The following is a 25,206-nucleotide window of genomic DNA, read 5'->3' as shown; positions in this document are numbered from 1 at the left end:
TTCTCCCAGAATACAGAACACCTCCTGCGCACGAGCCGAAGACCTCAAACACCTGAAAGGACAGGAAAGACCTCCACGGAATGCGGTAGGACGGAAGGAAAACAAAAGAGGAAACAGGACGGGACCTGCACCCCTGAGAGGGAGCTAAAGGAGAGGAGAGGTTCCTGTACCCTGGGGAGCCCCCTCACTGCTGGGGGGGTCAGCCGGGACTGAAAGGGCGCTTCAGAGGCTCAGAGGAGAGCTCAACAGCTGAGTTGTGGCGGGTGAGACAGAGACCAGCATGGAAGGCCTGTGCCACCGCCCTGCGCACCCCAGCCTGATAGAAGCATCTGCTAGTACAGAGGTAGTGGGGAGAGGGAGGCTGGAACTTGGGGTGTAGAGGACAGACGGGGGAGAGGACTGGCGTTGGCTGAACAGAGACAGTCTGAAGGGCTGGAGTGTGGTACAGTCGTAACTGGGAGTGTTTACGGAAGAAGCCCAGACTTGTCATAGAGGCAAAGTGCCACTGTTAAGTGGCGCTTGAAGCGGGGGGGGGGGGGGGGGGGGGCATAACAGCTTCTTTCTCCCTGGGCCAACCCCTGCCTCCGCAGCTCCGGAGGCAGATGCCACCGGGTTGCTCACATGCACAACACGCACATGGGGGCTGGGCTGGGCCAAGGTCTGAGCTGCTTCTATGGCTCCCACAGCGGGTCCAGATGTGCAAACGACTGCAGCCCTGGGACCTGACTTCAGGAGATCTTTGCTGGTGGCCTTGTGAAAACAATGCAAGGAACACCACGGCCGATTGCTGGCATTCCCATGGTTGGGTGGGTCCAAGGGTGGTGCCAACAACAGTGTACTTTGTGTGCCTGCATAGTGGGAGACAGATGGCACAACAGAGCACACCCACAGGTGAACAGCTCGGGCAGAGGAATACTCAGGGGCTCCTCTCCCGGTGGGAGTGCTCCAATCCCACCTACCTCATGCTCCAGCTCATAAATGTAGCTCAGAAATGGAACTGGGGAATTCTACCCTAAAACTAGGGAACAGATCTGGTCCCTGACAGGGCAGTGAAAACCACAGAGCAAAGAGGAGGTCCTGCTCATATCCACTGCAGGCTCTGGTCACCACACCAGTCACACCTCCTACCAAGGTGATAATGGCCAGCACAAACTGAAGAAAGGAGTGGCAGGCATCCACACTAAAAACAGCTCTTGCAGAGTTCCCGTCGTGGCTCAGTGGTTAACGAATCCGACTAGGAACCATGAGGTTTTGGGTTCGATCCCTGGCCTTGCTCAGTGGGTTAAGGAGTCAGCGTTGCCAGAGCTGTGGTGTAGGTTGCAGACACGGCTCAGATCCTGCATTGCTGTGGCTCTGGCGTAGGCCAGCAGCTACAGCTCTGATTAGACCCCTAGCCTGGGAACCTCCATATGCCACAGGAGTGGCCCTAGAAAGGCAAAAAGACAAAAAAATTTAAAAATTAAAAAAATTAAAACAGCTCTTGCAACAAAAATATTAAACCTACACAGGGACACTCCCCATAAAAATAGCCCTCCAGGACCAGCGTAAATAACTGCTTCCCCTAAACTCATACAGTAAGAAAAATATAAATTAAATGAAGACACATAGGAACCACTCCCAATTAAAAGATCAAAAAATTCCCCTGAAAAAACAATGAAATAGACCTTTCAGTGTGATAGACACTGAGTCCAAACAGGAGATAAAAATACTGAAGGAATTAGGACTATTGATAAAAATGCAGATTACCGTTAAAAAAAAAAAAAAAAGGAGCTAGAAATCATGAGGAGCCAAGATAAATTACAAAATTCATTTGCCGAAATGAAAGCTGAGCTAAAGATGATGAATAGCAGAATGAATAATGCAGAAGAACAGATAAGTGATCTGGAAGATAGAATAATAGAAATCATTGAATCAGAATGGTGGACAGAAAGCCAAATGAAAAAGAAAAAAAAAGTCAAAATAATATAAAAAACCTATGGGATAATATAAAGTATGCCAAGCTATGCATAATAGGCATCTCAGAAAGAAAGAAGGAGAAAGGGGGATTGAAAATGTATTTGAAGAAATATGGCTGGAAAAAAAAAAAGAAAGAAAGAAATCATGGCTGGAGATCCCACTATAGTGCAACAGGGTCGGCGACATCTGTGGAGAACTGGGACTCAGGTTTGATCCCTGGCCTAGCACAGTGGTTAAGAATCTGGCATTGCCACAGCTGTTGGAGGGGTCACAACCACAGCTTGAATCTGACCCCTAGCCCAGGAACTCCATATGCCGTGGAGTGGCCAAAAAAGAAATTATGGCTGAAAACTTCCAAATCTAAAGAAGAAAACATCCAGATACAGGAGCCACAGAGGATCCCCAACAAGATGAACCCAAACAGACCCACACCAAGACATACTATAATGAAAATGGCAAAAGTTAAAGAGAGGATTCTAAAGGCATCAAGAGAAAAACAAAGGGTTAGTTACAAGGGCATCCCCATAAGGCTATCAACTTATTTCTCCACAGAAATGTCACAGGACAGAAGGGAGTAAATGGAAGGATACAATCAAAGTTCTGAAAGGGGAAAATCTGCAACCTAGGATATTCTACCTGTCGAGATTATCATTTAGAGTAGAAGGGGAGATAAAGAATTTCTCATACAAGCAAAAACTGAAAGAATACTGCAATATTAAACCTGTCCTACAGGAAATATTGAAAGGTCTTCTCTACATAGAAAAGAAGAAGAATCTATAGGAAAGAGAAAATCACAATTGGAAAATCCATCACTTACATAAGCCAGTACAAAGATTTGTTGTTGTTGTTGCTTTTTAGGGCTGCACCTGTGGCATATGGAGATTCCCAGGCTAGGGGTCAAATCAGAGCTACATCTGCCAGCCTTTGCCACAGCCACAGAAACACCAGATCTGAACTGAGTCTGTGACCTACACCACAGTTCATGGCAATGCTGGATCCTTAACCCACTGAGTAACGCCAGGGATCAAACCTGCAACCTCATGGTTCCTAGTTGGATTTCCACTGCACCACAATGGAAACTCCTACAAAGATTTTTTTTAAAAATCGAAAAATTTCTGTGAAAGTGATGATAACCATGGTGAATAGCAAAAAGATAAACATGAAGATGTAAAAGAGGGCATCCAAATCATTAATGTAGGGGAGGAAGGAAAGAAAACTTTTTTTTTTCCCTAGAATGGGTTTGAGCCTATATGACTAAGGCAAGTAGATATAAAAAGGGGTTAACATGCTTAAAAAACAGGTAACCACAAACCAAAAACAACAATAGATTCACAAAAAACAAAAGGAAGAGAACATAAGCATAATACAAAAAAATCATCAAGCTGCAAAAGGAAAAAGGGACAAAGAAGAAATATAAAATTAATAGGAAAACAAAGTTTAAAATGGCAATATACATCTATCAATAATTATCTTAAAAAAATAATTATCTTAAATGTCAATGGACTAAATGACACAATCAAAAGACACAGAGTAGCAGACTGGATTAAAAAACAAAAAACCAAGAGCCTACACTATGCTACCTACAAGAGACCCACCTTAGGGCAAAGGACACACAGATTGAAAATGAGGGGATGGGAAAAGATATTTCACACAAATGGAAATGACAAGAACACAAGGGTTGCAATACTCAGATGAGACACAGGAGACTTTAAAATAAAGGCTGTAAAGAAAGATAAAGAAGGACACTATATAATGATAAAAGGATCAATACATGGAGAGGATGTTATACTTGTCAATATATATGCATCCAATATGGGAGCACCCAAATACATAAAACAAATACTAACACACATAAAGGGAGAAATGATAGAAATACAATAATAGTAGGAGGCTTTAACATCCCCACTCACATCAATGAACAGATCTTCTAGACAGAAAATCAATAAGGCAACAGAGATCTTAAATAATACACCATAAAACAATTAGACTTGATATCATCAGGACGTTATATCCAAAAAAAGCAAAATACACCTTCTTTTCAAGTGCACATGAAACAGTCTCTAGGATTAACCACTTGCTAGGGCACAAAACAAGCCTCAACAAATTTAAGAGTATAAAAATTATTTCAAGCATCTTTTCTGACCACAACAGCATGAAACTAGAAATCAACCACAGGAAAATACATGAAAAATTAGGAGACTAAAGAGCATGCTACAAAAACAACAACAACAACGGGGCACTGATGAAATTAAAGAAGAAATTAAAAATACCTTGAGGCAAATGGCAATTAAAACACAACCATACTACTCAGCCATTAAAAGGAACGAAATAATGGCATTTGCAGCAACATGGATGGACCTAGACATTATCATGCTAAGTGAAGCCAGCCAGACAATGAGACACCAACATCAAATGCTTTCACCGTCCATGTGGAATCTGAAAAAAGGACAGAATTAACTTCTTTGCAGATATTGACTTACAGACTTTTAAAAACTTATGGTCTCCAAATTGCACCTCACAAAATCAAATACTTCGGAATACACCTGACCAAGGAGGTAAAGGACCTATATGCCGAGAACTATAAAACTTTAATCAAAGAAATCAAAGAAGATGTAAACAAATGGATTGGGAAAATCATTATTGTAAAAATGGCCATACTACCCAAAGCAATCTACAGATTCAATGCAATCCCTATCAAATTACCCATGACATTTTTCACAGAACTAGAACAAACAATCCAAACATTTATATGGAACAACAAAAGACCCAGAATCGCCAAAGCAATCCTGAGAAACAAAAACCAAGCAGGAGGCATAACTCTCCCAGACTTCAAGAAATACTACAAAGCCACAGTCATCAAAACAGTGTGGTACTGGTATCAAAACAGACAGACAGACCAATGGAACAGAATAGAGAATCCGGAAATAAACCCTGACACCTATGGTCAATTAATCTTTGACAAGGGAGGCAAGAACATAAAATGGGAAAGTCTATTCAGCAAGCATTGCTGGGAAACCTGGACAGCTGCATGCAAAGCAATGAACTAGAACACACCCTCACACCATGCACAAAAGTAAACTCCAAATGGCTGAAAGACTTAAATACACGACAGGACACCATCAAACTCCTAGAAGAAAACAGAGGCAAAACACTCTCTGACATCAACATCATGAATATTTTCTCAGGTCAGTCTCCCAAAGCAATAGAGCAAAAATAAACCCATGGGACCTCATCAAACTGAAAAGCTTTTGCACAGCAAAGGAAACCAAAAAGAAAACAAAAAGACAACTTACAGAATGGGAGAAAATAGTGTCAAATGATGCAACCGACAAGGGCTTAATCTCTAGAATATATAAGCAACTTATACAACTCAACAGCAAAAAAGCCAATCAACCAATGGAAAAATGGGCAAAAGACCTGAATAGACTGTTCTCCAAGGAAGATACACAGATGGCCAACAAACACATGAAAAAATGCTCAACATCACTGATTAGAAGAGAAATGCAAATCAAAACTACCATGAGATACCACCTCACACCAGTCAGAATGGCCATCATTAATAAATCCACAAATAACAAGTGCTGGAGGGGCTGTGGAGAAAAGGGAACCCTCCTGCACTGTTGGTGGGAATGTAAACTGGTACAGCCACTATGGAGACCAGTCTGGAGATACCTTAGAAATCTATACATAGAACTTCCATATGACCCCGCAATCCCACTCTTGGGCGTCTATCCGGACAAAACTCTACTTAAAAGAGACACGTGCACCCGCATGTTCACTGCATCACTATTCACAATAGCCAGGACGTGGAAACAACCCAAATGTCCATCGACAGATGATTGGATTCAGAAGATGTGGTATATATACACAATGGAATACTACTCAGCCATAAAAAAGAATGACATCATGCCATTTGCAGCAACATGGATGGAGCTAGAGACTCTCATACTGAGTGAAATGAGTCAGAAAGACAAAGACAAATACCATATGATATCACTTATAACTGGAATCTAATATCCAGCACAAATGAACATCTCCTCAGAAAAGAAAATCATGGACTTGGAGAAGAGACTTGTGGTTGCCTGATGGGAGGGGGAGGGAGTGGGAGGGATCGGGAGCTTGGGCTTATCAGACACAACTTAGAATAGATTTACAAGGAGATCCTGCTGAATAGCATTGAGAACTTTGTTTAGATACTCATGCTGCAACAGAACAAAGGGTGGGGGGAAAAAATGTAATTGTAATGTATACATGTAAGGATAACCTGACCCCCTTGCTGTACAGTGGGAAAATAAAAAAATTTAAAATAAATAAATAAATAAATAAATTTTAAAAAATTAAAAAAAATAAAAACTTATGGTCTCCAATCCGGAATACCTAGAAAAAGGGCTGACACCTAATAAACTGGTACTAAAAGTCAAACAAAGCAAAACAAAAAAAACTTATGGTCTTCAAAGGAGACAGTTTGGGAGGGTGGGGGGATGCCCAGGGGTTGTAGGTTGGAAATCCTATAAATTGGATTGTGAAGATCATTGTACAACTATAAATGTAATAAATTCATTGAGTAAAAAAAAAATTAAAAACACAAACACAACCATACAAGATCTATGGGATGCAGCAAATTATAAACACAATTTATCAGGCCTGAAATATACAGAAGATATGCTTCCAATTACTTATTTTAATCAAATGGTTTTGCAATTAGTGATAAATCAGTCATCCCTAACTGTCAGAAAAGTGCATCTGAAGGAAACAAATACCTGAACTCCTAAATATGCCATCAAGATGGAGTTGATGGTCCCCAGGATGCCTTCAGGGTCGTAGGCCACCTTGGTGTGATAAAGCACCTGAACAAGAACAAGAAGGCAGCCCTGGCTGCAGCAGCACACAAGCAACTTGGAGGCAAAATACAAACACAGGTGCCCCCAGACTCCACAGGTTTGTTTTTGATGCAGAAATTCATTGTCCACTTGTGGGAATTACAGGCAGAATGCTTTTTTTTTTTTTAACAATGATTCCAGCCAAGAACGTGTATGGCATGTGACACTCAGGAAGGGAACAGAGATGTGAGCCTGGCCCAGCACAGCCACCTCAGCTTCCGGGGGCTCAGGAGATAGCGCTGGGCCCCGCACCCCCCAAATGATGCCTCTCTAACCAGGATGGAACATGTCTAATTTTCAGGTTTAGTCTTTGTGGTCAACCCCACTGTAACATCAACAGCTTCCTTTCTTCTTTTAAGCAAATAACATTCAAAAATACATTCATATTGGAATTCCCATCATGGCTCTGCAATAATGAACCTGACGAGTATCCATGAGGACATGGGTTTGATCCCTGGCCTCACTCAGTGGGTTAAGGATGCAGCGTTGCCGTGAACTGTGGTGTAGGTTGCAGACGCAGCTTGGACCCTGTGTTGCTGTGGCTGAGGCGTAGGCCGGCAGCTGCAGCTCCAATTCAACCCCTAGCCTGGGAACTTCCATATGCAGCGGGAGCGGCCCTAAAAAGAGGGAAAAAAAAAATCCATATTATTTTATTATTAAAAAAAAGTGTTACTGTAGAAACTGTAGAAATCTGGAACTACACATTATAGTGAATGCCAGGGGACAGGGGGCATTATGGCACCACACTGCTACCCCCCCACCCCCCCTTCAAGGACTATGGCAGCCACAGCCACCAGAGGGGACTAATGGCCTGAAGCTCTCAGCCACCTCTGGCTTTGTCCCTGCTGACGACAGCTGCCTCTGCAGGAGGTACCACCTTGCTGGGACAGCTCACATCCAACCCAGGATGTCAAGGGCCGGACCCCTCGCCCCACTGACAGCAATTCTGAGGGGCCACCCCATCCCCCAGGAGACCAAGCAGGGCCTTCATTGCCAGGTGCCAACCCCAAAGCACCACCTGGCAAACCTCCCACAGGGAAGGTCTGCCCCAGGACCTGAGATGTCCAGGGAGGCACTAGGCTCCATGCTGGATGCCACACATTCTCACTTTAAAAGCCAAAGAAAGGTTTCCATTCTGCCCACAACCTGCATTAAATTGACATCTCTAGAGTCGGTCAGCTTTGGAGTTCCCTGGTGGCCTAGCAGTTAAGGACTTAGCATTGTCACTGCTGTGACTCGGGTTCAGTCCCTGGCCCGGGAACTTCCTCGTGCCACAACCATGGCAAAATAAATAAATGAATAAATAAAGTCAGCCAACTCTGCAGAAAAGATTGGTTCCCGTCCCGTTCTATTTCATGGACCAGCTCCAAGTTGGCCCTTTCTCCCCAGAGCCCCTAAGCCCCCAGCTCCGAGGACGAGGCGGGCTCACTCACCGCCGGGGAAGGGTGCTGGTAAAGGTGGTCGTCCCCCAGAAGCAGGCGGTCAATGTAGCCAGCAGCTCCTCCGGTACAATTTGGATACTTGCCCAGGTCGCCAATGCCGCCGGGGCCCAGATAACCCCTGGGGGATCGAGAACATGAACTTCACCAGCCAGACTTCCGAAGGGAGGAGGGGACACGCTGGCGATCTGCACAGGCCACCAGAGACCCGTGCATACCTGGCAACCCGACGACCCCCGGGCGCCCCTGACTGGACAGCAGCCCACACGGAAAGGCCCAGGAGAGACCCGGCTTCCTCCACACGACTCCCCAAACCTCACAGAGACAGTCCTCCCACAGGCACCAGCCTCCCTCCCACACGAGGCACATCTCAGGAGCAGAGAAGAAGCGAACTCTGGACGTGGGAGCCCTGACCCCACAAGCCAGGGGCTCTGACTCGGCAGAAAATGACATGCAGAAAGGGCATCCCCACGGGCTCACTCACGTTGGGCAGCCGGGAACAGGTAAGAAGAACGTCAAGGCCAGCCAAACGCCTTCCAGCACCAGCACAAAGAGCCACTGGGGCCAACTGGATGTGACGTCCAGCAGAGAAAAGCAGCTTCTCTCCTGACCAGGGCCGCGGGGTGGGGACGGGGGGCAGGAGGATAAAACACATGTGAACTAAAGGCAGGTGGAACGGGTGTGAACTAACACACAGCACGCATACTGGGAAATTGCCAGGCATGCTTCTCTCGGCCCTTACGGCAGCAACACAAACTAGCTGCATGTTTGTTTCACATGTAGTATGTGGTCTAGAGGTTCCAGCTCTATGAAACATCACAGTGAAATGTCAGGTAAGAAATCAGTGGACAGGAGTTCCCTGGTGGCTCAGTGGGCCAAGGATCTGGCATTGTCACTGCTGCGGCACAGGTTCAATCCCTAGCCCAGAAACTTCCACTGCTGAGGGTGTGGCTAAAAAACAAAAAATCACAATTCTACTCCTATACCCAAGATATTTGAAAAGAGATGTTCATACAAAATCCTGTACATGAATGGACAGGGAATCATTACTCACAACAGCCAAAAGGTGGAGACAAGTCAGATACCATCAACTGATGAATGGATACAAAATGTGGTATATTCATAAAATGGACTATTATTCAGGAATAAAAAGAAATCAGGCACTGATGGCATAACATGGATAAACCTTGAAAAATATCATGTTAAAGGAAAAAAAAAAACAGAATCAAAAAGCTACCTACAATTCTAGTGTATGAAAGGTCCAGAATAGGAAGCCCCGGAGACAGAAAGTAGATCAGGGGTTCCCCAGGGGTGGGAGACCTGGGCGCTGGGGAGCAACTGGTAGTGAGGACAGGGTATTTTGGAGGGTAATGAAAATGTTCTAGAATCAGACAGTAGCGATGACTGACTCTGAATATACTGAATTCCACTCAACTTTACACCTCAAATGTGTGAGTTTTATGGTATGTGAATTATATCTCAATAACCCCTTTTTTTTTTTTTGGCTTTTCTTTTCAAAAAAAAAAAAAACAGATCTTAGTTTCACTGATCTTTCCTATTGATTTTCTGGTCTCTATTTCATTTATTTCTCCTCTGATCTTTATTATTTCCTTCCTTCTATCCCTACCTCAGCTCCTTCCCTCCAAGTTAAACCTTGGCAGCACTTTATAGACACAAAAACATTCCCAGAGTCTGTGTATCTTGTACCACAAAGAAATGTAAAAATGGGCAGAAACGCCCCTAAGAGGCTGAACCAGCAAACCAGACGTGATGTTATTTAATGTCATCAAAATGCACTTGATTAAAAGAAACAAACATTTATTAGGAGGGTAGCTCTCATGTTATGTGCTTTCTACCACAATAAAAAAAGACTGACATAGGAGTTCCCTGGTGGCCTAGCAGTTAAGGATCTGGCATTGTCACTACTGTGGCATGGGTCCAGTCCCTGGCCTAGGAACTTCTGCATGCCACGGGCATGGCCAAAAAAAACTGATATAATCTTTTTATATTAAGTATTAAGTAAAAATAACTAATTGAAGGAGTTCCCACTGTGGCACAGAGGACGAAGAACCTGACTGCAGCAGCTCGGATTCAATCCCTGGCCTGGGAACTTCCACACATCATGGATGCGGCCAGGAAAAAAAAAACAAAACTGGAGTTCCCACTGTAACTCAGCAATAACAAACCAGACTGGTATCCATGAAGATGTGGGTTCAATCCCTGGCCTTGCTCAGTGGGTTAAGGATCCGCTATTGCCTGAGTCTCGGACGCAGCTCGGATCTGGCATTGCTGTTCCTGTGGCCTAGGCTGGCAGTTGCAGTTCCAATTCAACCCCTAGCCTGGGAACTTCCATATGCTGTGGGTGGGGCCCTAAAAAAAAAAAAAAGAAAAAAGAAAAACTAACTGAAGAGAAAAAAGAATGCTTTTGACTAACAGAGTCTGGTAGGCTCATCTGCAGTCAGAGCTGAAGTTCTAACAGCTCTACAGGGACACTCCCCCCTTGTTGAAAGCAGGGTTTCTCACCGAGGCGCAGCTCTCAGGCACAGGCTTGGCAAAGAGCAGCTCCAACACCGCGACCACAAAGTAGGTCACCCCCAGCCGCTGGAGCACGCCAGGGATGCGTGCCTTCTCCCAGGACACTGCAGGGGATACCAGAAGGGGGTGTGAGCCAGCCTCCTCGCTTCCCCCCACCTCCCCCTAAGGGAAGAGAACTCCTCATGTGCCCTATGTCTTTTTCAGCTCCTGAAGGTGGAAGCCACGTGGTCAGGAGCTCGAACACCCAGGAGCGGGCCAGCGGGAGGCTGGGCTGAGAGCAAGGATCCTGCTTGGTTTGGGGATAAAATGGGGATGCCCCCAGCCCTTAAGTCACCCCCTGGCCTCTGCCATCAGCAGTGTGCATTCAACTCCCGCCATCCAGCAGCAACCCACAGACCCAGCGCAAGTCAGGTACCCACAGCCCTGCGAGTCACCCTCTGAGGACCTCCACATGGGTCTTGCTGGGAGCACCGCCCACTCTCTGAAGAGCCATCACGTCAGCTTTTCTGTGCCCCCTCCCCTTATAACCTCACCCCCTCTTCTTCTCTAAAGTCTGGTGCCTTCTGTGTGACAGGTTCATCTGGCCACCAGCTGGGTAACTTTGTCCTCTCTTGCTAATGACACTGTCAGTCCCTTGAGGACAGTGACTAGCGTCCTCCTGGATCCTGACACTGGTCCCAAGCACAGGGCTCACATCCTCCCCGCAGCTCCCTGTGCCTCCCACACGCTCGGACAATGACAGAGATGTCACTCCTTCCTGGCGGCCGGGGGAGTCCAGGTGATGAGCAGATGGGCTTGTGAACAAAATAACAAAACCCCAGCGTGGGAGGGGGGTCTGAGCTCCAGCAGCCTAGCCTGGTCCCTACCCTGCCGGCCACCACTACACTCGGAGGGAGCCCCCACTCGCCCCCTGTCGCGCAGTCTCCCTTTGTACAAACGAAGGGTGTGAGGGACTCAGACGCACCTCCTGGGTCTAAAACTCCAAGACAGTAATACCCCAAGTCGGGGAGTTCCCTTTGTGGCTCAGCAGAAACCAATCTGACTAGTATCCATGAAGACACAGGTTTGATCCCCGGCTTCGCTCAGTGGGTCAGGGATCCGGTGTTGCCGTGAACTGTGGTGTAGGTCACAGACATGGCTTGGGTTGGTGTTGCTGTGGCTGTGACGTAGGCCAGCAGCTGTAGATCTGATTTGACCCCTAGCCTCCGAACTTCCAATATGCCCTGGATGCAGCACTAAAAAGACAAGCAAACAAAAAAAATGCCCGCAGTCACACATGCGTTATATATACTTTTCTGTTAACTGTTCTTTTGGCAGGTCCCTGAGATGCAGGAACTACATCTCTTTCAAATTATAACATGTATCTCCCCCATTTCAACCTGAATCTATTCTGACAGAGGGAAAAAGATACTTACGTGGACCAAGGCAGTAGTTGGGGTTCACAATGACGATTCCGATGCAGATTAACAGGAAACTCCTCCACACGATTTTCCCCAGCAATCTGAACTTGGAACATCCCCGCTGCAGGATGGAAGTCATCGACAGGAAAATCGAAGTTCCCATGATAAATACAAACCTACAACGACAACAGCTGTTACTAGGTGGACACTTCCAGTTGCTTCTGTCTCTGCATTATCGGTATTTTATAACCCACTGCACAGGAGAAGCAACATGTGATTTTTTTTTTTTAAGTAATCACTGGAACAGCATCAGGGAGTTCCCTGGTGGCTCAGTGGGTTGAGGATCTGGTGTTGTCACTGCTGTGGCACAGGTCCAATCCCTGGCCTAGGAACTTCTGCATGTCATGGCCCAGCCAAAAAAATAAGTAAATAAGCAAAAACAGAAATATCATTAGGTGAGCAGAGGGGGAAGAATCACACATTGGGCTGCTGTGCGCCTTCATATCCTGTCTTAGGAGGAAATCCTTCGGAACTCAGTGCAGTTTCCAGGAACAACCCTCCCATTTGGTCACCAAAGACAGGCTGCTATGGGGAGTTCCCACTGTGGCTCAATGGAAATGAATCTGACTAGTATCCATGAGGACGTGGGTTGAATTTCTGGCCTCGCTCAGAGGGTTAAGGATCCAGCATTGCCGTGAGCTGTGGTGTAGGTTGCAGACTTAGCTCAGATCTGGGCTTGCTGTGGCTGTGGAGCAGACCAGCTGCTGCAGCTCCGATTCGACCACTAGCCTGGGAACTTCCACATGCTGCAGCTACGGCCCTTAAAAAAAAAAAAAGCAAAAAATAAATAAATAAAAATAAATTGTAACTTACTACTGTCACAGCTTGTCACATAGTTCTCAGAATTCCCTGATACCAATACACTGCCTTTTCTTTAGGAGAGATGATTCTTACACTTATTTATCAAGATTAGTGGTTTTAACTACACATTGAGAATTCCTGATTTCCTACAAGATGCCAGGAGCTTGTCTATCACCTCCACACTAACAAAATGTTTCCACCAAAGTCACTCCTCTTTTATTTGCACATGTCATATAAGCGCGAGGCCAAGCGGGAGTGTGCTTCTGGAGCACGGCTTCCAGCAGGACCTGATAACCTGTGGGCAGCACAGGCCTGTGGCCCGGAACTCAGGGCTACCGTGGGGAAAGTCCAGCATCAGCTGAAAACAAACCCTACAGACGGGCCGCAAAGAGCAGGTGGCGGATTTGCAACTCACCACGGGAAGACGAGGTCAGCCACGGTCAGCCTGTGGAAACACAGGCAGGCGGTGAGCAAAGGACCTGAACATGGGTGATTCCTCCCCTGCGTGGCTTCCTGCTCCCACTGAGGGGGAGGGACTCCTGAGAGCCCGGAGTTGGGACACCAGGCGGAAGTGTGCAGACAGTGTGCTTTTTTTTCCCATTTTTTTTCTTTTTGGGCTGCCCCATAGCATATGGAGTTCCCAGGCCAGGGATCAGATCAGAGCCGCAATTGTGACCTAAGCCACAGCTGCATGGATCCTTAACCCACTGTGCCGGGCTGGGGATCAAACCTGTGTCCTAGAGTTCCCAAGATGCTGGCGATCCCGCTGCGGCACAGCGGGAGCCCCAGCAGTGTGCTATCTTAAGCAGCGCTATTCAAAATCCATCCTAGGGAGCTCCCCAGTGGCCCAGTGGTTAAGATTCGGTGTTGTCACTGCTGTGGCTCAAGTTCAATCCGTGGCCCAGGAATTCCCACCTGCCAAGGGCACAGTCAAAACAAACAGAAATCCATCCTAAACTGACCTCCGAGCCATATTCACAGCCCAGCCCACAACACCCCAGGGGGACCATGAGCAGGACGCCCGTGCGGCTACCCTATAAAGCAACAGAGACGTGCTCCTGGGGCTAGTACGGGTGACTAGGACGGCTCGGCTGCAGGTGACACATGCTGCTCACCAGGTGCCCTCATGATACAAACAGACACTGAAAGAGCAAGAAACTACCGTTTCTAAAACAAATCCAGAACAGAACGAGGGCCATTTACAACCTAGTTCCTTCTGTAGAGCCCTGTGGCTCCACAGCCGAGACCTTCCAAGACTCAGTTATACTGAAGCATCTCCGAGCCAGACACCCAGAAGGACAAAACCGAAAGCTGACTGAATGATCTCAGAGGCCTCCCGTGGGGACTGCTCTCTGGAGCTCTGGCGGGTGCCCAGGGGTTCTCCCACCCACTGTGCTTGGGGCCCCACGTGAATAAGGCTCCCTCTAAGCAGCATCTTACCATTCCAGCTGGCATGCTTGAAGTACCAGTACTTCCCCCCTCCGTAGTTGACAAACACCATGAGGATGAGCGCTACCCTGCAAAGCAGACAGAGACGCGCTCTCAGGGCTGGTGTGGGTGACAACGATGGCCCAGCTGCAGGCGACACGTTCGGCTCACCATGTATCGTCATGATGCAAGCAGACACCAAAAGAGCGAGAAACTACCACTTTGAATCACTAGTTAGGGCCCCACACTAAAGCGCTGCTGCAACATTTCCAACATGGTTATCTTTTTTTCTTCTTTTCAGGGCCACACCTGTGGCATACGGAAGCTCCTGGGCCAGGGATTGAAGCGGAGCTACAGCTGAGGCCCATGCCACATCCAAAGCAATGCGGGATCTGAGCTGTGGCGTGACCTACACTGCAGCTCATGGCAATGCCAAATCCTTTAACCCACTGAGTGAGGCCAAGGATGGAACCCACATCCTCACTGATACTAGTCAGGAGTCAAGTTCTTAACCCACTGAGCCACAACGGGAACTCCTAGACATGACGTCTTAAGAAAACTTTATGCTGACACTAAACCACGTAACTTGAAAACAGCAAAGCATTCCCCATCACTCCGTTTAGTGCTAATTCTTTGGGTGTCTCGGGTTAAAGACCTGTAGCAGGAGGGGACAGTCTTTAGGGTCAAGCCCTCGGCCCCTCTCTCTTAGGAGCCATTCACCCTGGGACAAGCCTCCTATCAGTTCTCTGTGAAGGAGGGAGACCCCTAACCCGGGGGCCACAGGCAACACGATGGTGAGTAACATGCATCACAGCCCCTAACTGATCCTTGAAACATCTTTGGCACTTAATCAATGTCAGCTCCTGTCCACCTGTGAGCATCTCTGAACGAAAGAGGACGATAGATTCTGCAGGAGTTCCCGTTGCGGGTCAGCAGGTTAGGAACCTGACATAGTGTTCATGAGGATGTGGGTTCGATCCTTGGCCTCACTCAGTGGGTTAAGGATCGGGCATTGCTACAAGCTGCAGAGTAGGTCAAAGATGCAGCTCAGGAGTTCCTGCTGTGACTCAGTGGTTAACTAATCTGACTAGGAACATGAGGTTGTGGGTTCGATCCCTGGCCTCGCTCAGTGGGTTAAGGATCTGGCATTGCCGTGAGCTGTGGTGTAGGTCGCAGATGCGACTTGGATCCCGTGTTGCTGTGGCTCTGGAGTAGGCTGGCGGCTGCGGCTCCGATTAGACCCCTAGCCTGGGAACCTCCATATGCCAAGGGTGCAGCCCTAAAAAGACAAAAAAAAAAAAAAAGATGCAGCTCAGATCCTGTGATGTAGGGCTGCAGCTGCAGCTCCAATTCAACTCCTAGTCTGAGAACTTCCATATGCCACAGATGCAGCCCTGAAAAGTAAATAAATAAATAAATAATAAAATAGATTCTGCATATGCTGTTGTATGACACTAATTCTGCAGAACATGGGGAACAAAGACCTTAATGCGTCAGTGGGGTGATTTGCAGGAACTATGGAGCCCACCTGTCAGGATTCAAAACCCACCTAGTTCCTGAGGGACCTCAGGCAAGTTACACGGTGTTGCTGTGAGCTGTGCTGTCGGTCGGAGACGTGGCTCGGATCCTGTGTTGCTGTGGCTCTGGGGAGGCCGGCAGCTACAGCTCTGATTCAACTCCTAGCCTGGGAACCTCCATATGCCTCGGGAGCGGCCCTAGAAAAGGCAAAAAGACAAAAAAAAAAGAATACTTCAAGTCCCTGTTGTGGCTCAGCAGTAATGAACTCGACTAGTATCCATAAGGACACAGGTTTGAACCCTGGCCTCACTCAGTGAGTTAAGGATCCAGTGTTGCAGTGAGCCGTGGTATAGGTCACAGACAAGGCTCGGATCTGGTGTGGCTGTGGCTGTGGTGGAGTCTGGGAATTTCCATATTCAACCTCTAGCCTGGGAACCTCCATATGCTGTGGGTATAGCCCTAAAAAAAAAAAAAAAATAGACTACGTACCTCATAGGATCCCTAAGAGATAAAATAAACGAGGACAAGTTGGAGTGGGGCCGGGCACACAGGGAGGACCCGCTGTCAGCCATCACTAGGACTAGTATCATTACTGAGGTTGGTCCCTGGCTTCAGGGACACACCAGGAGCACTCAGGGCTCTGGGAAGGCTGGCCCAGAGCTCTCAAGTTGTCACAGGGTCTACAAGGCCTCAGTGGGTAGGAACAGATGACTTGGCACCTACGTATTTCTTTTTAGGCATACAGTTATAGGCTTTCTGTTCAGAGTTCGGTCCTGGCCTTCATCCTCGACCCAGAATTAGAGAGTAACAGCTATCCCCTGTGACTCTGGGTCTGCTACCCAAAGGGCCTGACGTTCCAGCTGCCTGGCCAGTGCGGGTGAGGAAGAGGGCGGCCACCTGCCCACACATGGGCCCACAGGAAGTTCTGTACTAACGTGAGAGGCTTCTCAGGTCCCCATGGAGCCTATTCTGGCCCCCCCACCCCCCTGTTCCTGCCTAGGGACACGTCACACAGGCTCTTGGGACAGCTTCCAAGTCAGGAGCAGCTGCTGATTTATCTCTACAGCAGGAACTCCTTTCTAGCCCAGAAAGTAAACGATTCATCAAATGCCTTAGGTTGGCGGTGTGCGTATGTGTGAACCTGCCACCTGAGGTGGCCTGTGCCCCGCCCCCCGCTGAGTCCCCAGGGGCGCCACGTACCCCCGGAATGTGTCCACGCAGCGGAGGCGCAGTGGGGCCGCCGACAGTCGCCAGGCCTCGGGTTGAGGGTCAGCTGCCCTGCTTGGAGAGCCCAGCTCCTTCCAGAAAAGGGGAGAAAGACCAGATGGTTCAGAATGCTAAAGTGTCAACTACACTTTTCTGGTTTATTAGGGAAGAAATGAGCAAAGTGGAAGGCAAGGATGGCTCTTCTGGACAACACTGTAGTTTGCTTCTGTAAGACCCCGCCTAGAGGTTTGGTTTTTCACCTTATTTGGTTTTGTGCCTCCTGCTGACCTGGCAGTGGCCAAGCCGATCAACGACCACAAGGGACATCAGGAACAAGGTAAGAGCGAGTATGGCCGTAAATGGACATAAATATGGCCACAGGAAATGATTAACACAAAAAACATGTTCGGTCGCCACAGCAGGCCATCACTTTTATAGATTTTTTTTCTGGCCATGCCCGTGGCATGCAGAAGTTCCTAGGCCTGGCGTTTCCACTGTGGCTCAGCAGATTAAGAACCCAACATAGTGTCTGTGAAGATGCAGGTTCCATCCCTGGCCTCGCCCAGAGGATTAGGATCTGACATTACCAGTAGCTGTGGTGTAGGTCACAGATGAGGCTCAGATCTGGTACTGCTGTGGCTGTGGTGCAGGCCTGCAATTGCTGCTCTGATTTGACCCCTAGCCCAGGAACTTCCATGAGCCGCAGGTACGGCCTTGAAATGAAAAAAAAAAAAAAAAAAAAAGGAGAGAAAGAAGTTTCCAGGCCAGGGATTGAACCCATGCCACAACAGCAAAAGCAGTGACAATACCAGGTCTTTACCCCTTAGGCCACCAGGGAACTCTATAGATTTACTATTGGTGCCTCTTATTCTTTTGTTTCCATCTTGATACTCTCTACTTAACTGGACGAATGACTAGTACTGCTGGCAGAGTGAAAACAATCTGCACACCCAGCATCACGATGAAGCCCAAGCTCCAGCCTCACAAAGAAAGAGAAAGGACTGCACCCTTTACAGAGGCCAGAGGAGACTGCTATTTATTAAGAATGCAAGACACTGGAAGTTCCCCTTGTGGCTCAGCAGAAACGAATCCGACTAGTATCCATGAGGATGCAAGTTTGGTCCCTGGCTTCACTCCGTGGTTCAGGGGATCTGGAGTTGCCATGAGCTGTGATATAGGTCGCAGATGCAGCTCAGATTCTATGGCATAGGCTGGCAGCTGCAGCTCCGACTGGACCCCTACCTTGGAAACTTTCATATGCCACAGGTGCAGCCCTAAAAAAAAAAAAAAAAAAAAAGAATGCAGGACACACAACCTGGCCTTCCAAAACATACGATAATAAAGATTATTCAATGGGGAACTGTCAATTCCAAATCTAGGAAACTACCCAGAGCACACATGATGTGCTCCAATAACTCACAGAATTGATGAGGCGATCGGTTTCCCGCGTGTTTATTGCTTTAGAAATCCAATTATGAAAGTCTTCCAAACTGTAAATAAATAAAAGGCTCGGTTAACTGACTTTCTTTGGCAGCATTTTCAGAATGATAGCAATTTGAAAGAAAATTAAAGTTCACATTCTATACAAGTTAAAGAATTAGACATTTTAAAGTTTTTTTAATGAAGCAAAAGTAGGAATCAAAGTTTACAATAGCAGTACTTTCAAATGCTCAACCCTGACAGCATGGGTTCCTCATTAATGAAAGAAGAATAAAGACAGTTGCCAAGGGGGAGGAGGAAGGAGTGGGATGGACGGGGAGTTTGGGGTTATAGATGCAAACTATTCCATTGAGAATGGATAAGCAATGAGGTCCTGCCGTACAGCCCAGGGAACTCTATCCAATCTCTTGGGACAGAATATGATGTGAGACAGTACAAGAAAAAGTGTGTGTGTGTGTGTGTATGACTGGGTCACTATGCTGTACTACAGAAATTGGCACAACTTGGCACCACTGTAAACCAACTATACTTTAATAAAAAAATGAAACAGGAGTTATTGAGGTAACAATCCTGACTAGTATCCATGGCTCAGAGGCAACAATTGTGGCTCAGAGGTAACAATCCCGACTAATAGCCATGAGGATGCAGGTTTGATCCCTGGCCTCCCTCATTGGGTTAGGGATCCGGCGTTGCCATGAGCTGTTGTGTAGGTCACAGAATCTGCGCGGATTCTGAGTTGCCCTGGCTGTGGAGTGGGCTGGCAACTGTAGCTCCAATTCGACCCCTAGTCTGGGAACTTCCAAATGCTGCAGATATGGCCCTAAAAACAAAATAATAAAATAAATTAGGTTTCAATGATTAAAAAAAGAAAGGCTGAAGCTACCATCTCTGCTGGATATAAAAGAAATTAGGGAATTCCCATTTGGCCCAGTGGTAAGGAATCTGACTAGTATGCAGGAGGATGCAGGTTCGATCCCTGGCCTTGATCAGTAGGTTGGGGATCTGGCGTTGCTTTGAGCCATGGTGTAGGTTGCAGACTCAGCTAAGATCCTATGTTGCTATGGCTGTGGCTGTGGTGTAGGCCAGCAGCTGCAGCTCCAATTCGACCTTTAGCCTAGGAATTTCCATATGCCTCAGGTGCAGCCCTAAAAAGACCAAAAAAAAAAAAAAAAAAAAAAAGTTATATGTTGAGAACTAGAAATCAAACTTGTGTTGAAGATAATTCCCTATGTGTTTGTCTTTAAAATATACCATATTACCCTGTTTGAAAAAATTACTTTGGAGAATAAAAGAACTTAAAACCAAAAGAAAAAAAAAAAGGAGCCTTCATTCCAACAGTGTCGTGAGGATGAGAGGTGATCATTATTCCCCATGACTAGAATTCTGATTGACAACATGTTAAAGTCAGGACAGCAAAAGGCTGCAAATAACCACATGTGCTCAATGCAGCAATGACTGATCACGGTGTCTGCAAGCTGTGAGAGATGAGCTACGGCTGTTAAAACAGCAGGAACAGTGCAGCAACGTGGATGGACCTAGAGAGCATCATGGAGTGAGTCAGTGACAAACACCGTTGGGTATCACTTACGTGTGGAATCTAAAACACGACACAAAGGAACCTACCTACGAGACAGAAACAGACTCACAGACGTACATACAGAACAGACTTGTGGTTGCCAAGGGGGAAGAGGAAGGAAGTGGGAGGGACTGGGGGTTTGGGGTTAGATGGCAAATTACTACATACAGGATGGATAAGCAACAAGGCCCTACTATACAACACAGTGAGCTCTATTTACTATCCTGGGATAGACCATAGTGGAAAAGAATTTTAAAAGGAATGTATATATGTGTATAACTGAGTCACTCTGCCGTACAGCTGAAATTTGCTTAAATATTCTTTATTCAAGTATAGCTGATTTACAATGTTATACCAATTTCTGCTGTAGAGCATAGTGACCCAGTCACACATACACATATTCTTTTTCTCATAATATCTTTCACCATGTTCGATCCCGAGAGATTGGATACAGTTCCCTGTGCTGTGTTGTAGGACCGCATTGCTCATCCATTCTAATAGTTTACAGCAATAATTAACACAACATTGTAAATAAAGTATACGTCAAGAAAATAAATTTTAAAAATGTAAAAAATAAAACAGTAGGAACAGGACAGTCAAGGTGTACAGCTGACTTTCTCTCAACCCTGATTTTATTAATATTTGTCTGCTCTGGAAAAAAAAAAAAAGAATGTCCATACAAAGAAATATAAATACAAACAGGGAGTTCCCATCGTGGCTCAGCGGTTAATGAATCCAACTAGGAACCATGAGGTGGAGGGTTTGATCCCTGGCCTTGCTCAGTGGGTTAAGGATCCGGCGTTGCCATGCGCTGTGGTGTAGGTTGCAGACGCGGCTCAGATCCCGAGTTGCTATGGCTCTGGTGTAGGCTGGCGGCTACAGCTCCGATTCAACCCCTAGCCTGGGAACCTCCATATGCCTCGGGAGCGGCCCTAGAAAAGGCAAAAAGACAAAAAGACCAAAAAAAAAAAAAAAAAAAAAAAGAAATATAAATACAAACAGCAAAACCCAGTATTCCAGACTCAATGGCAAAATAAATAAAAATGTGTGTATGCAAACTGAGAAAGTCTGAAAGTGACCTTGGAGTGATGAGTGATTCAGACAGTTACTGTGCTGGGGTCTCTCTCTTGGATCAGTGGTTTAGTGCCGAAAGATATCCAGATAAGATTAAATTGATTTACACAAGTAACAAAAGATAAATACATTAACTCGTTTTTCTTTAAAAAACGAGAGTTCTTAGGAAAAATCAAACAGTTTATCTTAGCTCTTTCACACAATGTTTTCATTCTGAGTTAGTTTACTTCTCCCCTTCTCTTTCTTTAAATTTTTCAGTGGAAACGAATCCTGATTTCTAAGACACTAAAGATTGCTTAGTGACCTGATGGGGTAATATCATTTGTTATTTACAACCCCTGAAATTTTCTAGGATGGTTTCACTTTCATTTTGCGCCCCTAAGAATAAGAACAGGAGGAATTCCCTGGTGCCCTAGGGATTAAGGACTTGGCATTGTCACTGCTGTGGCTCAGGTTCAACCCCTGGCCCAGGAATATCCACATGCCACGGCATGGTCAAAAAAATTTAAAAAAAAACAAGAACTTTCCAAGTTTATGTCCCCACATTTGATGATTAAAATCCACAAATCCTTTCTCAAACTCAACAACCATGGCAAACTCAGAGCTCCAGGCCAATTTGTTCTTTTTCAAATAATAATGATTACCTTGCATTTTTTATTTGGAATATGAGAGCAATTAAATTTGTCCTTTTAGTAGGTACATGTCTTTGATGAGAAAATCAAGAGAATGCATATCTTTGAGTATATATCATCAAGGGCTTTCCAGTGGAAATTACACAAAACATTTCTAAAAACTGAGTCCTTTTATGTACTGTGCTTCTACCTCTCTTGATACTGAAACGTGTAATAAACTTTATGTTACCAGAAATTGGAGACATTGAAAATAAATCTTCTATTTAAAAAAAAAGTATATGTTAGCCTGGCAAAAAAAATGCATGTTTTGGAGTTCCTGCTGTGGTGCAATGAGATCAGCAGTGTCTCTGGAGCACTGGGACACAGGTTCAATCCCTAGCCCAGCACAGTGGGTTGAGGATCTGGCATTGCCGCAGCTATAGCTTAGGTTGCAACTGTGGCTTGGATCTGATCCCCTGATCCCTTGCCTGGGAACTCCATATGCCGTGGGACAGCCAAAAAAGAAAAAAAAAAAAAAAAAAAAAAAAAAAAGCATGTTTTGCATAAAGTTTGCACATTTGAGTTATTCAATAAATCATAGGATTTTTTTTCCTTTTCTTATTTTTGGTCATGGACAGTTCCACACATATACGTACACATAAGCAGACACTCCAGTATAATGAACCTGCATGGACCCATCACCTACCTCAACGTGTCAGTCTTACTTCATCTATGCTCCCACCCACTGCCCCTTTCTCCTGCCTTGGCTTGATTATTATTACTTTTTTGGCTGCAACTGCATATGTGGAAATTCCTGGGCCAGGGATCAAACCTGAGCCACAGCAGTGATAATGCCAGATCCTTAACTGCTGGGCCACCGGGAAACTCCCTGGGCTTTATTATTTTAAAGAAAAGTCACAGACATCATACCATTTCACCCAGAAATACTTCACCATAAAATACCTTTAGTATCACTAAAAGATAAGGATTCTTTATTTTTAAATGTAACTACCATACTATTACCACATTTTAAAATATTATCAATAATTCCTTGGGAGTTCCCACTGTGGTGCAGTGGGTTAACGATCTGGCTTGTCTCTGCAGAGGCACTGGTTCAACCTGCAGCCCGATGCAGTGGGTTAAGGATCTGATATTCCTGTGGCTGTGGCATAGGTCGCAGCTGCACCTCTGACTCAGCCCCTAGCCTGGAAACTTCCATATGCTGTGAGTACAGCCATTAAAGAAAAAAAAAATCCTCAACATTATCAAATATCCAGTTCAATTCTCCTATCTTTTCTATAGTTTAATTGCTCAAATCAGTATCTAAACATGATCCATATATCCAGTCATAAAAATATATATATATTTCAGGAAGGGTGTACCTGCGGCATGTGGAGGTTCCTGGGCCAGGGCTCGAATCCACACCACAGCAGCAACCTGAGCCACAGCAGTGACAACACTGGACCCTTAATCCAGTGCAGCACAAGGGAACTTCCTGAACATAGTTTTCCTATATTCTATTTTTCCCAACGTGTCCACCCAAACCCCTGCTCACCTCATCAGGAACCTTAGAAAGGACAGCACAATGATGAGTGCCAGGCCGACAAGGAACGCAATACACACAGCTGCAAAGAGAAAAGACACGTCGTCACCAAAGGTGTGATTCTGAGCATCAGTGCAGTCCTGTCATTACAGTTAATGACATTAAGTTAAAAATGCAGACAAATACAAACGGAAACAAATGAGGGAAAAGTCTATATCCTTATGCTACATTTCCTGTTAAAACTGAGAACACTCTTCATGGGGTGGGGTGGGTTGGGGGGGGAATTGTCATCGTGTACTCCAAAAGTACAGAGAACAGTACAATAAACCCACATGCACCCATCACCTAGGTTCTAGAATTATCAACACTGCATGTATTAATTACTACTCTCCCCTTCTCCCCTCCTTGTGTGTTTGTGTGTGTGTGTGAAGTATTTTTAAGCAAGTTCCAGATACCAGGTTATTTCTTCCCTACACCTTCAGGATGCACACCTGGGACATGATGAAGCTCCTGGCGTCACCCCTGAGGAGGGCACAAGAGTCACTTCTGCAGGACTCCCCTCGAGACACTCCACCAGAGACGCCCAGCCTCTTCCCAGTCATGAGAGGGCAGCAGGCAAACCCAAGTAACAACATTGGCCAGTTCTCCTCAAAAATGTCAAGGTCAGGAGTTCCCGTTGTTGCTCAGCAGTAATGAACCCGACCAGTCTCCTTGAGGATGCAGGTTCGATCCCTGGCCTCACTCAGTGGGTCAGGGATCGGCAGTGCTGTGAGCTGTGGTGTAGGTCGCAGACGTGGCTCAGATCCCAAGTTGCTATGGCTGTGGTATAGACCGGCAGCTGCAGCTCCAATTCAGCCCCTAGCCTGGGAATTTCCATATGCAACAATCGTGCCCCTTAAAAAAAAAATATATATATATATATATATATGCTTTTTGTAATCCCTGTATTCAGATCAGGATCCAAGCGAGGTTTGTACTAGTAAGTGTCTTAAATCTCATGCATCCATCAACAGCCACGGTCCCCTATCAGCACATATCATTCGCATTCCTGATCTGCCAGGACACTTGTGCCTGGGCTTGTTTGGTCCTCCATCCTCCAAGTGTTCTGTAAGTGGGAGATGAGCTGTCAAGCCTCGGCTGAGAAGCTCCCCGGCAACACTGTGCAGGGGCTCTTTCCCACCAGGAGAGAACTTCCTGCTTCTGGCCATGTGCCTGACACATGCATCCAGCTGGGGATAGCCTGCCCGTAAAGTTCCCCTTTCATCCAGTGATTCCACCCACTCATGATTTTTCCTTGAAACAATTAGGTCATTAGTTGATGCAAAATATTCTGCCATTCTGCCACATTTATTAGCTGGGCTTTTCTGTAAAGGATCTACCTTCACCATCTAGGACTATTTCTTTATCATAAAAATTCAGTCAAAACAGGACTGGTGGGACAGAGGATCCTTCCTTTCAAGTGACAAATTTATTTTTTTTTCTGCCTTTATTTTTAAAAAAATTTAAATTAATGCACAGTTGATTTACAATGTTATGTAAATTTCTGCTGTATAGCAAAGAGATTCAGTCATACACATACACACACACACACATACACACACACACTATGTTGGGTTCTTAACCCAGTGAGCCACAGTGGGAACTCAAGTGACAACTTTTCTTTTTGCTTTTTAGGGCTGCACTAACGGCCTATGGAAGTTCCCAGGCTAGCAGCTGAATCAGAGCTGCAGCTGCTGACC

The 25,206-nt window shown here is 46.0% G+C and overlaps 1 protein-coding gene across 3 annotated transcripts in view; it reads right to left on the bottom strand.

Moving 5' to 3' along the window:
* The window catches only part of HGSNAT (heparan-alpha-glucosaminide N-acetyltransferase), a 45,949-nt gene that overhangs the window by 5,634 nt on the left and 15,109 nt on the right, over positions 1–25,206 (bottom strand). For all 3 annotated transcript variants that reach the window (XM_021078289.1, XM_021078288.1, XM_021078290.1), the window contains exons 5-14: positions 23,480–23,549; positions 18,644–18,713; positions 17,218–17,315; positions 14,512–14,588; positions 13,487–13,517; positions 12,226–12,386; positions 10,799–10,914; positions 8,760–8,881; positions 8,270–8,396; positions 6,717–6,803 (exon numbers count right to left, since the gene is read on the bottom strand). In XM_021078289.1, the coding sequence (XP_020933948.1) occupies positions 6,717–6,803; positions 8,270–8,396; positions 8,760–8,881; positions 10,799–10,914; positions 12,226–12,386; positions 13,487–13,517; positions 14,512–14,588; positions 17,218–17,315; positions 18,644–18,713; positions 23,480–23,549 (959 nt within the window). The remainder of the gene's footprint in view (positions 1–6,716; positions 6,804–8,269; positions 8,397–8,759; positions 8,882–10,798; positions 10,915–12,225; positions 12,387–13,486; positions 13,518–14,511; positions 14,589–17,217; positions 17,316–18,643; positions 18,714–23,479; positions 23,550–25,206) is intronic.

The sequence above is a fragment of the Sus scrofa genome, chromosome 17, assembly GCF_000003025.6.
Source record: "Sus scrofa isolate TJ Tabasco breed Duroc chromosome 17, Sscrofa11.1, whole genome shotgun sequence".
Lineage (NCBI taxonomy): Eukaryota > Metazoa > Chordata > Mammalia > Artiodactyla > Suidae > Sus > Sus scrofa.
The sequence above is the reverse complement of the archived record's forward strand: the minus strand, read 5'-3'. Positions and strand labels throughout refer to the sequence as shown.